Source organism: Coenobita brevimanus, chromosome 102 (genome assembly GCF_032717465.1).
Source record: "Coenobita brevimanus isolate Jiangsu-jjx chromosome 102, ASM3271746v2, whole genome shotgun sequence".
NCBI classification, from domain to species: domain Eukaryota; kingdom Metazoa; phylum Arthropoda; class Malacostraca; order Decapoda; family Coenobitidae; genus Coenobita; species Coenobita brevimanus.
Window position 1 is genome coordinate 2,978,380 of NC_137055.1, and position 17,445 is coordinate 2,995,824.

A 17,445-nucleotide genomic window follows, 5' to 3' on the forward strand; every position below is an offset into this window, starting at 1 on the left:
TCTTCTCTGTATTCCAAATCTAGTTTTAACAGTTCAATCTGTAAGGCTTTTTCTTTAGCCCTGCTATCACTTGGTCTGAAGATTGTGAAGGGTGATGCTGGAGAAGCTGTGGCAGCATCACCCTGGACAAGCTGTATAGAAGCTGAAGCAGGTGAGTCCTGACCCCAGCTTTTTTCTTTTCGTCAGGTAGCAACCCCAGCAGAGCCTGCAGTGCCCCAGGAAGCAGCCCCAGCTGTCACAGCACCACCAGCAGAAACTCCAGTGCCCCTGACAGTGACCACAGGAGAGGCTGGCTGCACTGAAATCTCAGGTGTGCTGCAAGTTATAAATTAGTACAAAATAAGAGAATGCAATTAATATTAAAGATACAACGTCAATAAAGTATTTTCTTTCGCTATATACGGTAGAATCTGATACCTTTGTCAGGGCAATGGGGTATTACACTAAGCGATGAAGTATAAAAAGAAATACAGTAGTTCATATTTCAGCAAGTGCTTGTACCACTGAAACTGCATGGGCAACACAATAGAGAAATGAACTCTGGATAAAATGTCATATAATGTAAACAATGCATATTTCCTGTCAAGCTATTACACCTATTTAAAATATAATAAAGTGGGATTCTTACATGTCTTCAATAATATGGATCATTGCTGAATCCACACAGTCCGTCTCTCCCGCTATTTTCATATTATCCTCTCCCAGGATCTCCTTTACTTTGACATAAAGTGAAGGCAGGGGAGGAGGAGGAGGACCACCACCTGCCGATGTAAAAAGAAATTCATGCTTCTTTATGGTACTTCGTGTGTGTAAGCCCCCCCCCCCCCAGGCTAAAGAATAGAAAAATGAGGAAAAAAATCGTTCTTCAACACATTAAAAACCACTAGAAAAACCATGGAGATTGCACTGGGGGTCTTCGGCCCCACCCCCCTTTATATTAACTAGCTTCACCTAATTTCAGAATTTCCGACGGAAATGCCATAGAGTCCCCCCCAAAAAAAAAAAAAATCAGCCATAAATATCGAATAAAACAATGGGAAAAAACCTAGGATCACTGTGTTGAATGAAGTATTGCTAAACATCATGGAAGCAATTCTTATCAGTTCCTATGCGGTACTTGTTGTCCTTCGCCAGCAGCTCCTTTTCTTTGGACTGGATTGCATACCACTTCCTCTCGTAGTCCTCCGGTGTCCGAGATCCATGAGAGGAAGCAGTATTCACGGCTTTTGCATCCTCAGCCTACGCCTGCTTCTTCATGTCCGAGGTGTTCCCCGGGCCGAATTTCCCTTTTATATTTCTTTTTCTTCCTCCAGTGCCTTCTGCCAGCGCGAGACACTCCTCTTCCGTCCAGTTTCTCTTTCTTCTGGCTTTATCTGCAGCCGTGGTGTCTTGAAATTGTGCCTTTGTTGACGATGGTAGCCGGCACGATCAACTGACCACACGATGTGTTTAAATTTTATCCATTTTATCGACATTCGTAAAGAATCATAATATATGGTCAAATAGATGTTGTTTCTATATATAAAAACTAGTTTTTCATTTTTAAACTACTTACTGATACTCTAAGGCTTTGTAATGGTAATTATTAATATATGTTAAGCAGAGATTCTTTGTGTTGGTAACACTTCATGGTAGGAGCGAAATTACTAATACGAGTCCTCCTAGGAGGAACTTTTAGAAGCAACTCTCAGCTACAACCACTTTTAGTAGTAATTTTAGGAGTACTCCTAGGAGTTTTTATTAATACAGGCCCTGGTCATCCTCCTTTCGGAACTTTAGCGAAAGCTTTGCCATCGTACTTGACATCTCAAAGGCTCTCGATCGAGCCGGGGATAAATCTTCAATTTCGAACTGCCCTCTTACGATTTCTATCCTTCTATCTGTGCCTTCATCCATAGTTTTCTTTCTGGTCGGTCTATAGCTGCTATTGTGGACGGTCACCATTCTTCCCCTAGATCTATCAACAGTGGTTTTCCTCAGATCTCTGTCCTATCATCAACTCTCTTACATTTATTCATCAATGACCTTCTAAGCTGTACATCAAAACCGTATCCACTCATACTCTGATGATTCCACCCTTCACCTTTCATTCGCTTGTCGCAACATCCATCTCAGCAGTTACTTCAACAAACAAGGGGTGAAGGTATGGCACACCTAATGTCTGACATGGCTTGTACCTCTGACTGGGGTAAGAATAATCTTGTTTTAATGCATCAAACACTCAGCTCTTACACCTGTCAACCCGACAATAAATGTTTAATAATATCCAGATCAATCCTGCATCATCCTAAAACATTCTTGGGGTGTAATTTTCTCAAGAATTATCTTGGAATTGTCATATTACATCTCTTGTACAATCTGCTTCCAAGAGATCAGGTGTGCTAAGCCGACTCCGTACCTTCTTTACCCCTGCACAGTTGTTGACATTGTACACGAGTTTTATTCCTCTGAACTGGCTGCTTGCATCCCTCCACACCTATGACGGGCGGGTTGCACCCGTCTAGCAACAAACTCTCATCCCTTTTCTGTACAACTATCTAAAGCAAGAGTTAACCGTTACTCCCAGTCCTTCATTAATACAACAGGTCAGCTTTGGAACTGTCTCCCTCTGTCTGTATTTCCTACTTCCTATGATCTCCAGTCTTTCAAAACCAGTGTGTGTCCAGACATCTCAAAATGAACGAATCTTGAATTCGTCTTTCTGGTGTATTGTTTTTGTTTTTTTTCTTGGAAGGATCGGTTTGCGGTTCCTGGGCTTTGGTTCCTTCTTCCTTGCATAAAAAAAAAAAAAAAAATCGGCGCCCAATACTCTGTTTAAACTCCTCGCCCAAATTAAAGTGAATGTGGCGTCCGACTGATTTATTTCTCTCTCCCGCTCAAATGTAACGTCAGAGCACCTAAATGAACTATGCCGCTAGCAAAAACAGATCACTGGAGAGAGAAAGAGAGAGAGAGAGAGAGAGAGAGAGAGAGAGAGAGAGAGAGAGAGAGCTTTGTCAGACGTTACACCCTGCACTGTCCCACATACCTCGTTTCGTGACTCTGAATTTAACATTTTCGTGCTGGCTACACTAACCCAAATATTTTGCCACAAATTAAACACGTCCATTCTTTTCACATCCCTTTTCGTTTGGCATCTTTCAAAACTGTGTAATGGAGACTTACATTAATATTTTTTAAATCTCTCAACCTATTGTATGTTACGGTTGTAGGTGGTGGCGACCATCATCCACTCACCTTTTGTAGTGCTGCTTACTTCTCCCTTCACTTTTATCATTCTATGTTTACCCTCCTATCGTCATACCTCTCCCTTTCTTTCCTGTTGCTTTATCTCCTTCCGCATTCCCTGTCTATCTATTGCTCTCTCCACATTCTATCTATTACTCCTTCCACATTCTACCTATTACTCTTTCCACATTCTGTCTATTAATTCATCTACATTCCCTATCCATTACTCCTTCCACATTACCTGCCTATTACTTCTTTCACATTCCCTGTCCATCTACCGTCTTATATAATTTCTCCAAACCCATGAAGGCAGCTTACAACTTCTTTCACTTCTTCACTATACATAAGCCAATAGAACAAACTGGCGAGGATTTTCAAACATATTTAAGATGGATTTCCTGTTGTAACTTGGGATTTGTTGTTTAGAGGAGGAAGTAGAGATGGGAAGGGTCTGCATGTTCTCTCCCGTGTTATAAGGACGATCATTTGTGCTCTCGTAACGAAGATTTGATTCTTTTTGTGGGATTAACTGCCACTTCCTTAATCTTCCTGCAGAAAGAACACATGGGTACGGTAGGGAGCTGATTGTAGTTTACTTATTTATTTATTAATTTTTATCCCAGCCAAGGAAGACATAGGATGAGGGGCTGAGAGGGGACATCAGGATCTGAAGACTGTATGAGAATGTGCAGCCTGGAAAAAAGCCATTAGCTAAAAAGGAAAAAGAAAGAGAAAAAAAGTCTGTGAAAGATATATGGAAAACTGTCCTACAAAGCTGTATGTATGTATATATGTATGGTACCTGCAAAGTATAGTGTATACCAAATGTCTGATACACACTACAGTTTACATTTCAAAAAAAGAAAGGTGGAAAACTCTGGCACTTAACGACTATATTGAAGCGTCTGTGGAATAAAGATTATAATATATCATTTTTGTGACTTTGAAGCATGACTTGTATTACATTATATTTAAATAAGAAAATACTGCCCATCATCACAGTTTCTGCCATACTTTCATATTGAAGCATCATTCATGTTCTTAATCTGGATTTTAACACTGCTGATACACTGAAGGATTCACAGGTTTACACAGGCCTAGGGAGACCAAAGGATCCTGTTCATAAGCTGCAGTGTACTTCTAAGATCAATAAGGAGATCAAGGACAGATTTTAATGTCTGGCCTACTTACGAAACATTTACTCAGTATTCGAGGGCTGTGTGCCGCGGCTTGGCCGCATAGTATCTTGGCAACCCCGTGTAAGAGGACCCTCACTCCACAACAGTACAGAGGAAAGGCAAATTTGCACCCACTAGGCACCCTTTCACGATGAGGTGGACAACTTACGGGTCGACTGAAGTGTGCCAGATCCCTATTGTGGGAACGCCATATAGGAATGGAGGTTATGTAAGTGATGAATTCTCGGTCAGTAAAGAAACATATCCATCAGAACAAGGAAGAAACAACAATCCCTGTCAGGGCAGACACGGTGAGAAAGATGCAACTTATCAAGTGGACTGTTTCACCCATAATCATAACACCAATTGCTTCAGTGAGAAAGAACTGGAGAAAGAGTCTACAGAATCTTTACGCCAAGCTAATTTACAACAGGACAAGAAGTTTAAACACCAGAACAGTGAGGTAGGTGTCCAGTGTGTGAAGGAAACAAACAAACTACTTACAAGAAAACCTGAAGGGGAAGACAGTGGGCCAGAGACGCAGCCGAGCCTTAATGACGAGGCTGATGCACCTGACGGAGGCTGGGGTTACTTGGTCATGCTGGGCACCTTCACCGTCATGGTTAGTGGCTTTACCTACATCGATTTGGCCTGTGTTATGCTAGGCTATATTGGCTTGGTTAGGTTAGGATAGGACAGGTTAGGTGTTAGGTTATGGTTGATTTGGCTTCATTTGGTTAACAGGTAAGCTAGATTATATGTGTTTGTGGGAACTGGTTACATGAGATTTCGTTAGGTTTGTTTATCTTGGATTTGATTACATTTGGCGTGGTTACTTCAGGTTTAGTATAGTTAGCTTTGATTTGGTTCCATGTGGCATAGTCACGTTTGTTTTAAGTGTGGTTAGCTTAGATCTGGTTACATTGGGCTTAGCAGGTTTAGGTTAAAATATGACTAGCTTTGATTTGGTTTCATCTACTTTGGTTACGTTATGTTTTAGTATGACGAAGTTAGAATAAGTTACATTTAACATGGTTAAGTTAGATTTCAGCGTGGTTAGGCTAGGTGTCAGTCAGTACCCTTGTCTGTGAATCATGTATAACGGTAAACTAGAAGAGGGAAGTAAACACGAAAATGGTTTCAGACCATTCGTGTAATCCTATCACCAACTCTCTTCCTTTTACTCATCATTGACCTTCTAAGCTGTACATCTAACCTTATCCACTCATACGCTGATGACTCCACCCTTCACCTTTCCATTCGGTTCCCGCAACGTCCATCTCAGCAGTTACTTCAACAAACAAGGGATGATGCTATGGCACACCTAATGTCTGACTTGGCTCGTATCTCTGACTGGGGTAAAAATAATCTGGTTCTTTTTATTGCATCAAAGACTCAGTTTTTACACTTATCAACCCGACAAAATCTTCCACAGGCATACCCACTAACGTTTAATAACATTCAGCTTAATCTTGCATCATCCTTGAACATGCTTGGGGTTTCATTTACTCGTGACTTTTCTTGGAAAGATCATATTATATGTCTTGTAAAATCTGCTTCCAAGAGATTAGGTGTGGAAAGCCGACTCAGTTCCTTCTTTACCCCTGCACAATTGTTGACTCTATACAGAGGTTTTATCCGCCCCTATGTGGAGTACAACTCTCATGTGTGGAGAGGCTTCCCACAAACACCTCTTCTCAATAGGGTGGAGTAAAAGGCTTTTCGTATCATTAACTCTCCTCCTCTTACTGACTCCTTTCAACCTCTGTCTCTTTGCCGCATTGTTCCATCTTTATCTCATTTCAATCGTTACTTCAATGGTCACTGCTCCTCTGAGCTGTCTGCATGCATTCCTCCACCTCTACGACAGGAGCGTAGCACCCGTCTAGCAGCAAACTCTCATCCCTTCTTTGTCCAATTCTCTAATGCAAGAGTTAACCGGTACTCCCAGTCCTTCATTTATGCAACAGGTCAGCTCTGCAACTATCTCTCTCTGTCTGTATTTCCTACTTCCTATGATCAGTAGTCTTTCAAACGCAGTGTGTCCAGGCATCTCGAAATGATCAGATCTTGAATCTGGCTCTCCCTTGTATTTTGTTTTTCACTTGGAAGGGACAATAATTGCAGGCCCGTGGCCTTTGGCTTCTTCTTCCTCGCATTAAAAAAAAATCACATCTTCAAGAGGGAAAGCGTTCGGGTCATTTTCGTCTTTCCTTTTCTCTGAGGATATCTATGAATCACCAACTCTCTTCTAAGCTGTACATCTACCCTTATCCATTCATACGCTGATGATTCCAAATTTCATTTTTCCAATCAGTTGCCACAACGTCCATCTCAGCAGTTACTTCAAAAAGCAAAGGATGAGGCTATGGCACACCTAATGTCTGACTTGTTTTGTATCTGACGGGGGTAAAAATAATCCTGCTGTTGTTAATGCATCAAAGACTCAGATCTTACACCAACCAACCCGACAAAATCTTCCAAAGGAGGACCCACTAAAGTTTAATAATATCCAGCTCAAACCTGCATCATCCGTTAACATTCATGGGGTTTCATTCACTCGGGTCTTATCTTGGAAAGATCATATTACATCTCTCGTAAAAACTGGTTCCACGAAATTAGGCGTGCTAAGCCGACTCCGTACCTTCTTTACCCCTGCACAATTGTTGACTTTATGCACTGGTTTTATTCGTCCCTGTGTATAGTACAACTCTCATGTGTGGGGAGGCTACCCACATACAGTTTTTCTCAATAGGGTGGAGTCAAAGGCTTCTTGTCTCATTAACTCTCCTCTAACTGGCTCCCTTCAGTCTCTGTCTCTTCACCACACTGTTGCATCTTTATGTCTTTTCTGTCGCAACTTCAATCGTCACTACTCCTCTGAACTGTCTGCTTGCATCCCTCCACTTCTATGACGGGCGCGTAGCACCCGTCTAGCAGCAAATTCTCATCCCTTTTCTGTCCAACTCTCTAATGCAAGAATTAACCGTTACTCCCAGTCCTTCATTTATGCAACAGGTCAACTCTGGAACTGTCTCCCTCTGTCTGTATTTCCTGCTTATTATGATCTCCAGTCTTTCAATCGCAGTGTGTCCAGGCATCTCGAAATGATCGGATCTTGAATTTGGCACTCTCTTGCATTTTGTTTTTCTCTCTGAAGGAACAGTTTTGCGGGCTCGTTGCCTTTGGTTCCTTCTTCCTCACATTATATATATATATATATATATATATATATATATTCCATCTATCCATCCATCATACAATCCTACATCGCCCCATGAGGAGACTAGGAGTCCGGGGCTAGGCAGTTGGTCCCGACATTTAAGATGAGAGTGACCAGCCTCACTCATCCTTGAGTGGCATTACATGAGCAATCAACCCCAACCACCCCTTGGATATAAACCTTCACCGGCTCAATCTGATTGGAGCGCAATAATTACCGACTAAAACATCAGGCGCCAACATTTGGTTATATGGTTACCACCGAGCGTAGTAAATGGTTTCCTTGTGCACAGGAAACCATTTGGCTTGTCACTTAGTGTAGAGTCACCCACAGGCAGAAGGAAGTGGAAAGAATAAAGGAACGAAAGACAGAAGAGGAAGTGTAAAGTCACCCGTAGGCAGAAGGACAAGGAAAGAATGAAGGAAAGAAAGACACAAGAGAATGGAAAGAAAGAAGGATGGAGAGGAAAGGGCAGACACCCGAGAGCAGGACTACATCGAGTGAGTGGATGGCGAGCACCCCCACCTACCACACACACACACACACACACACACACAAACATATATATATATATATATATATATATATATATATATATATATATATATATATATATATATATATATATATATATACAGATAGGTAGAAGGATATATAAAGATAGGTAGACACATACATACATACATACATACATATAGATAAAATGATTATATAAAGATTTTATATATATATATATATATATATATATATATATATATATATATATATATATATATATATATGTATGTATGGAGCCTCTGTGGTACATTAGTAGAGCGTGCGTTTCGCACGCTGGTGGACGAGGGTTCGCCTCCTGCCAGAGTAATAACTTTGGGAATCGTTCACTGAGCCACTTGCTACTTTGGCGGACGTAAACGGTGCTGTGGTTGAACCAGTGTCGCATACTATTATGCTTGCACCCAATTGGCTTCAGGTGGGGCCGATTACACTTGGTTCACAGACCACACACACATCCAAAGTCACTACAATGCTACAATTACACTTACAAGCAATTCTCACCCTACATACAATCTCTACCAGACAGCTTAAGCCACTGGGTAGAGATACATTGGCTGTATCGTCCCTGCTTCGTGTCACGAGTTGGCGCGATTTTCTGTCTAAATACTCTTGACATTGAACTTTGTGGGAAACCGCGAATTCTAGTGGAATCCCAGTAAGTATCACTCAGTCCTCCGCCACGTATTCACCTGATTGGGAGTGTTTTCAGAAAATTTTTTCACTGTTTCATAAGTGATCGTCCTAGCACGCGACATCAGCGCATCTGCTGAGTGATTTGTTATGGGCATAATCGTTTGCATTTATTCCGTTAGCAAGAGTGCAGCCGACACTCGCCCCTCTCTCACAATTTGAATTCAGTTAGGGTTGAAGCGCTGTGAGACCAGGTCATTCTTCAGCGGGTTCCTGAAGTCTCCACTCAGTGTGATCCGGAGTAGAGGTTCAGCGTGTGTGGCAGTGTCCTTCCTCAGCAACGACGCCCAGTTCATCCTGCCTAGCCCTTTTTCTGAGCAGTATTTTTCTTTCGTTTTTCCTAGGCTTAAGAGTTTAGCCTTTGAGTGAGCGAGTGAGTGTGTTCTCCTTATTTTGAATTCATTTTGAAACATGTAAAGTAAATTTAACTCCTTGTAATCAATAAATTAACAGTTCTTTTTCTTGAGTTTAATGTAATGTAAACTTGTGTTTTATTTCTCCACATTAAGCTTATTCTAGTTATCGCTTCTAGTTTGCATAACGCTTTGCATTATTCATAACTGGTACTTAGGCCAGTCCTTTATTAACTTAAATCCATTGTGCCATCTAGGAGTTAATGCACCAGCAAGAACTTGTGTATTATTAATAGCATTAGATATTGATTGTCAGGGGTGGAGTCACTTTCTCCAGAGGCTAACAGTACCAACAAACAGCACGCGTGAGTAATTATTCTCTGCTGTGTACTGTTGAGAAAGTTTATAAATTCTCGTCCTTAGAGAATCGGCGAAGTAAGCCGGCATAAAGTAATAATTGCTTGATTTTCACAAGTCAGTTCTTTGTCCCTGTTCTCAAGTAACATTTTAAAGTATCAAGTATTATTGAATATTATTATTTAATATTGTATAATCTCAAAAACCCCGTGACACTTCGGTAGGGATAGGCCGGTCCTGCAGTGGACCTCAACGGCTGATCGGCTGATGATGATGATGATACATATATATATATATATATATATATATATATATATATATATATATATGAATATATATATATATATATATATATATATATATATATATATATATATAATTTTATCTATGTCTATGTATATATGTATCTATCTACCTATCTTTATATATATATCCATCTACCTATCTGTATCTATCCATCTATCTATCTATCTTTCTATATCTATCCATCTATCTATCTATATATCTATATCTATGTATGTATGTATCTATCTATCTATCTGTCTATATGCCTATCAATCAGTTCATCCATCTATACCTCCATTTTCTACATGTAGGGCAATGCTGACATATAATTATAAGCTGAAAACCGTATCTTCATTAACGGATAAATAGCGTATTACCCAATGTAGATGATTCCTAGCTTCCGTTGGTTTGAAGTAACTGGATAAATGTCTGCATGACAGATGAGTTATTTGAGAGGCATATGTGGAGTTACATGGAGAGGCAGACAAATGAAGAAGTGAAGTGGCCTTGGTGTTAAAGTGGGTGTTACTGAATGCGTTAAGAGATTTCTCTGAGATGGTCTGGTCATGTGCCGAGGATGGAGAATGGAACACTAACCAGAACTTATTCCATCTGTTCTGTGAAGAGGCGAGCCTTAAGTTTTTGAAACCTGGCAGCTAATTGGTCGTCAGAGTGCATTCATTATTAACGATCTATTTTAAAATATTTTTATTATAAAAGTTCCAACAACCATTTGAAGATAAGTCTGCCCAAACAAAATATTATACGCAGTTATCTGCACAGATTAATTAAAAAACGGGGCCCTACAAAGTTTATCAGATGGCCTAGATATGAGTGAAATTTTGAATTCTCGGTGCAAATCAAAACACGCCTAGGTAAAGTTTTACGAGTACCTTGATCTTCCCATGTTTAAAATAATAAAGGGAAATTACGTAATTATGTAAAGACTGCGACATTTTGTAAAATCTAACCTAGTAAAACAACTGGTTTGGCTGAAATATTTCTAAGAAGAATTGCCTGAAGACATCTAGTTGACATATCAGTCATGGTTAGAATGTACTTACAGACTTGAAGATGTCTTTAACAATGGTCCAGTTTTATCATGAACATTAACAAATGGAGCTTAAAATGGTAGGAAGTGGTATGAAAGGTGCAACAGGAACAGGTTGACAACTCTTACCTACATGTTAAAACACATGACAAGTCTTATAATATTCACAACATATCAACACATTCCTGGACAGAAGTGCCATCGATATGAACCTATGTTATCATCACAACAAAATGACTTACAGTTGTGCCATGAACAAATTTACTTATTGCCTGACCATAGTCTCGAAACCAGTATCTGGTGCACTTTCTCCCACACACACACACACACACACTGTCAGATGCAGCACATGAGAGTCTCCGTATCAGAAAGTGACATTCAGACAGTTCAGTTTAAGACTCTATGTCACTCAAAGCATTCTCAACTAAAGCTTAAAGCTCAGGGTACAATTTCCGTACGAAACTCGATCTACATATTACCTTACAATATGAATAGTCCCAACAAAAAGATCACTATGCATTGCTGATCTCGCCCTGCCCTATCTCCCCTTTCAGCTTCAGACACCTCCTTGTTCAGCCACGATCTTCATGGTCTGTATTTTCTATATATTGCTTCTTTACCAAACAGAGCATCGGTGGCACCCTCGAAGCATGCTTCGGTATTCTGTTCTCGGATTTTCTGCTCAACCTGGGCACGTCCTCACTACTCACCACCTGGATCTTCAATATCTCCATAGTCTTTTGGTTCCTTTCATCTACACTTGTGCCTCCGTTCACTGACCTGATGGGATACCGCAAGATAACCTTCACAGGAGGAGTGCTGTGCGGTCTGGGAATGGTTTTATCAGCCTTTGCCTCATCCGCTTATACTCTCCTTTTTGCATATTCTATCTGTATTGGTAAGTATATTATTACTCAAAACAAAGACTTTCTGGATTAGAATAACTGTGTTCCATAAGATATAATACCCTTTCAACTGTTTTCTGTGTATATTTAGGAAAATTTATGTCACTGCTTTGTTTCAGGACTTGGAGGTGGAGTTTCTTTTGCGTCATGTTGTCTCATCTCACCACTCTACTTCAAGCGGCTGCGTGGCAGAGCTTTTGCGGTGTTGTACTGTGGGGCTGGCATGGGAGGAATAGTGGGTCCGCCCCTCATCACCTTCCTTCAGGACCATTTTGGCCAAAAGGGCGCCACTATCATTGTTGGAGCCATCTCGCTAAACATTTGTGTGGCTGCGATGGCGTTTCACCCCGTGGAGTGGCACAGTGCAAGGTCATCTCAGGCTGTGACAAGGCTGAGATGCCGAAATACCTCCACCAGGACAATGAGAGAAATGCTGAAGAAAGCAACTCACACTTTACAGGAGAATTTCAAGGCACTCAAATCTATGCGAGTTTTGATTCTGGCTGTCACATTTGCACTGTTGAATAGTGGTTGTATTCAGATTCCTCCATTAATACCAATCGTAATGAAAATTCGAGGCTATACACAGGCTGAAGCATCGTGGTGCATGTCCCTGGCCTACATGATCAGTGTGGTGAGTCGTATGGTGGTGGCCTCCCTCACAGACTGTTCCTGGTTCAACACACGAGTCTGCTACATGACCGGCATCGCTGGCCTGGGCCTCTCTATTCTAGGTATGAAAACTACATTATGCACAGTCCAGGTTACACGTAAGTTACATGTTCTATGATATCACAGCATCTTATTTGAATGTGTGCGTGGGTGTCTCTGTCTATTTACTATGAAAGTGAAGGTGAACTATTTAAAGGATTTCAGATGTGTTTAACATTTTTTTTTTTTTCGGGGAAGTTATCGGTGTGGTTTATAGTGTAGTGCCATAAACTTAAGTATTAGTATAAGCTAGTATTGTAAGTGTAATCTTAGGTAATATTATACATATAGTCTGTACATTTCATGATTTAACCATTAAGTTGTATATTTAAGTTTAGTCTTAGTGGATAATCATAATGTGATGATTCTGATATTGATAGTATTAAGTCAAGTTTTAATGTAAGTATGATTAATTGTTATACATATGGACAAGCGCTGACCAACAAAGAGGTATAACTGCCAAAGTTTAGTAAGGCCTAAAAATAGCGAATGTCTTCCTGATATCTTCTATTCTAGAGATTTACTTGCCAAAGTTAATAGATTTCCCCTTTTGTACTATGCAGTGGTGAATTGAAAGTGTCTGAAGTAAGAATATTGAAGACAGTCGTTTGTGAAGCGTGAAATTCATGTTACTGAAACGTGTTTACAGTCACGTAGGCATATAACTCGACGCAGTTAAAAAAAACTATTTGAATTCCTAATTGATTTGGCATTGTTATGATAGTAGTTCCTGTACGCTTATCGCAAAAATTTCAACATCGTAAGTCATTTTGCTATGTATGTTTAGTGCGAACGTATCTCTTGTATTCTTCGAAGATCCTAGAGAGTCGACAATAATATAAAGTAATCCGTTAAAGTTTTAGCCGATTCCTGGACACTGTCTTGGTTTAGTATAAAAGGCACAAGGCTGATTTAGGGTTGACAGTTGACATATCTGAAATAGTTCCTCCTCCCACTGATCTATTTCTAATATTGATGTCCCCTACGTTAAACCCTGTTCCTCACCAGCTGATGTGTGCATGTCTGCAATAGAGAAAGGAATTGGGCACTTGCAGTCGATGGTGGTCTGTTGGGCGAGGTTCTTCACTTTTTATACATAGTATGTAAATATATTCTACCATCTTGCTTATGTTATTCTAATTAGGGCCGACAGCTGACGTATATGGAAATGTTCCTGACTCGTCAGGTTCTCTCTCATATATTGATGTCCCCTATATTAGGTTGTGCCTCGCCTGACAGTCACCAGGTGATGAGTGCAGGTATGTACTGTTGAGTGGCATTACATATTTGCAGTCGATGGTGTTTTCTTGGTCGAGGTATTTTTATTTTTATCATTACTGTAGGTTTGGCTATTTGTCTTTTTAGGATTCAGTAAAGGTTAGCGATTGGTCTGTTAGGTTATTAGTTTTAGGGACTTTAGGTTTCTTAGGCATTTTTTTCCCAATTAGATAATGTAAGGAAAAAACACAAGAAATGAAAAAAAAAGTAAAAATACAAAAAATAAACACAATAAAAAATTATATATATATATATATATATATATATATATAGATAGATAGATAGATAGATATGTACATGTGTATGTGTGTATGAACGTGTATATATATATATATATATATATGCTGATGATACTGTACTGATTTGCGGAAGTATTTACGAGATGCAGAGGGTGCTTGATTGTCTGGTGAAGGAAGGAGAAAAAGTGGGATTGGTAATAAATTGTGGAAAGACTGAAATTATTAATATGAACGTGGAGAACCAAATCGATTGTGTAATTGGGAATAATGTGGTGAAGAATGTAGAAAACTTTAAATATCTGGGAATGATTGTATCATCTAATGGATTATTAAACAACGATTTTGAGGAGAGTATTAGATAGGCTTGGCGAGCTGTTGGAATGTTGAAATCTGTTTGAAATAACAATATGCTTTCGGTACGTGCTAAAGTGAAAATTTACAAGTCCATGGTTAGACCAATTTTAATTTATTGGCATGAGTCATGGTACAGTACAATTGCAACAGATCAGAACGTATTAGGATTTGAAAATAAAATACTGAGAAGGATTCTTGGGGTAAAGTGGCAAGACAGAGTTACAAATGCAAGAGTAAGGGATATGACGAGAGTGGAACCAGTTAATGAATATGTGAGACTGTCTCGCTGGAAGTGGCTGGGGCACATATACAGAAAAGAAGGTAGTTTAATACAGGATGTGCCAGAGTGGATTGCTAGAGGAAGAAGAGGTAGAGGTAGGCCGAGGGAAACCTGGTTGAGGACAATGAAAAGAGAAGCGGGAGAGGAGTGTTGGTGGGACCTGAAGGAGATGGCAAGAGACAAATATTGGTGGAGAGAGTTTATTGAGGCCCTATGCATCCCGTGGGGTGCCACAGGAAATGAATGATTGATTTTATATCTATCTATCTATCTATCTATCTATATATATATATATATATATATATATATATATATTAGCCTTAATGACCAGGGGCTTCGGCCCCAATGGTCGATAAAAAAAAAAAAAAATAAAATAAAAAAAAACGCCAGACCGCCGCTTCTCTTCAGCATTGCAGGTTAGTGTCGAACTCTCATCCTTCCACCCTTCTTTATTCTCCCTTGTGTAATAAGTCCTCATATTCGAAAGTTAAATAAGTTATATTTTCCCCTGATCCCTCTTATACCGATTAACTGAGACCGCCGCTTCTCTTCAACATTGCAGATCGTCCGTTTCAAGCTACTGCCAAAACACCTCACACACTCACACCGCCTCCCCTTTTTTACCTAGTTCATGTAGACTAAATAACGAATATATCGGCTGGTCCATTTGGTTTACACTCCATTATGATTACAGTTTTTTTGATCACTGTTCCTATAACATTTGTGACTTTCTGTATATGATTCTGGAGTTATACGAGTTTAATTTTAAGAGAGTGTCTTAGTATTCTTTGATTCTTCCCGCGAGTTCAACTGTGACCACGGGATTAATATATTCATGTGCATCATTATTCCTTGAGTCTTCCCGAGAGTCCAACTGTGTCCACGGGATTAATATATATGTGTGTATCAATATACTTTCAATATTAATTAAGCTTGTAAAGTTTCATATTTGTAGTGTTGATCGTCATTATTATTTCGTTTGGGTTCGTTCCCAGTTTGAAGAGTAATCTGTCTGTTATTAATGTATAGTAAATCTTAGGTTAAGTTAATTCAAGGTCGAGTTTTGTTGTCCTTCAAGGTATGGTACAGACGAGAATGAGTGGCCCGCAAAGTGTGCTTAATATCTAACGGCTCACGCACTCTCCAAAAGTTCACGCAACCACATTTCCCATAAATCCTCAAATAAGATCACTACCCTATTTCTCATAACTCTAAAATTTCCCAGCATTATACTGGAGGTTTTCTATTATTTCCTTCATTACGCTGGGGTCATTTATTGATGACTAAAATATTCCGTCATTACACTGGTGGCATTAGTGGTGGTATCAAAAGTCCCTTGCATGACACTGGTGGCCAAATTTCTTGCATTACAATAGGTGCCACAGTGCAACCCTGATGATCAAAGTATCAAATCAGCATGGTGGAGTTTGCTGACTAATTACTGAAAAGATTTTAACTTCCTTTTTCAAGTACATCAATACTGTAACTTAAAAATCTATATAATAAAGTCGAGTTGTGTATGTGTGTGTATGTCTGTGTGTTTGATTTTTTTTTTTTTTTTCACTTGAATGGTAATAGTTATCGACCTGATTCTTTTTGCATTAGGTCGGGTAAGTGCAGGGAATGTCAGAAGAATACAATAAAAAATTTTTGGTGATCACGCGCGATGACATGGCGTGAAATGATTGGAATCAGTGACACACTATAGTGTCTGTGCGTCTGTTCGTTTCTTTCACGAGAACGGTTATAGATATTGACCTTATTCTTTTTGCATTAAGTTGGAGTAAGTCAAGGTAGTGTCGGGAAAAAACTGACAATCGTGCACGACGCGACGATGTGAAATGGTTGGAAATCGCAATGTGCAAAACATTCAAAAATATATATATATATATTTTTTTACTTTTTGTCCAGAACTGACCATTGTGAGTTCAATAATGATATGGGAACAACGATAATGGGATTCTTTTGTGAAGGAAAGGTTATTACTATGTTATCTTGTTTTTGTTTTTTCTTGAAGGGAACAATTTGGGAACAATTTGCGGGCCAGGCCTATGGCTCCTTCATCCATAAAAAAAAAAGGTAGCCCTGCAAATTTTCTCAGGCAAGCACGAGTCACCAAATAAAGCCAACATGGTGAATCTTGGTGGGCGGGTGGTAGGGTGGTGGGCAGATGGGATGGGTGAGAGGATAGATGGGTGGAGTGGGCAGGAGAATAAGGTGGGTGGGCAGAGTTGGATGGGTAGGTGGGTGGGCAGCGTTGGGTCAGTAGGGGGGTGGGAAGAGTTGGGTGGATGGACGAGTGGGGTTGGATGCTTAAGTGGGTGGGCAGGGATTGGTAGGTAATTGAGTGGGCAGGGTTGGGTGGGTAGGTGGGTGGGCAAGGTTGAGGGGGTGGGTGTAGCTGGGCAAGTGGGGGCAGCGTGGGTGGAGGTGAGTGAGTGGGCAGTATGGGTGGGTAGGTAGGCAAGTGTGGTAGAGTAGGTAGGTGGGTGGATAGTGGGAAATTAAGCCCATGGGAAAAATAGGTCCATGGCAGAAATAAGTCCATGGGCAATATATCCCTGGGAACAAAGTGGGAACGTACAGCAAGTCAAATGGATAAAATGGGATCCCAGGGGCCGTCTTTTTTTCATGAGTAGGAATGGATTTTAACTGTCAACATTATTTAACAGAAACATAGAGAAGAAAAGCAGCTCCTTATGAGAACTAGCTGTACTTATATAACTGAGCAGAACGAGAAATGTCACTTGCTACT

General features: G+C 40.1%; 1 protein-coding gene across 1 annotated transcript in view; it reads left to right on the plus strand.

Moving 5' to 3' along the window:
- LOC145415342 (monocarboxylate transporter 12-like) overlaps window positions 1-17,445 on the plus strand; it is an 85,493-nt gene that overhangs the window by 45,971 nt on the left and 22,077 nt on the right. Inside the window, exons 2-5 of the mRNA XM_080284618.1 lie at window positions 187-317; window positions 4,782-5,028; window positions 11,551-11,749; window positions 11,948-12,562. Of these exons, the coding sequence (XP_080140744.1) occupies window positions 187-317; window positions 4,782-5,028; window positions 11,551-11,749; window positions 11,948-12,562 (1,192 nt within the window). The remainder of the gene's footprint in view (window positions 1-186; window positions 318-4,781; window positions 5,029-11,550; window positions 11,750-11,947; window positions 12,563-17,445) is intronic.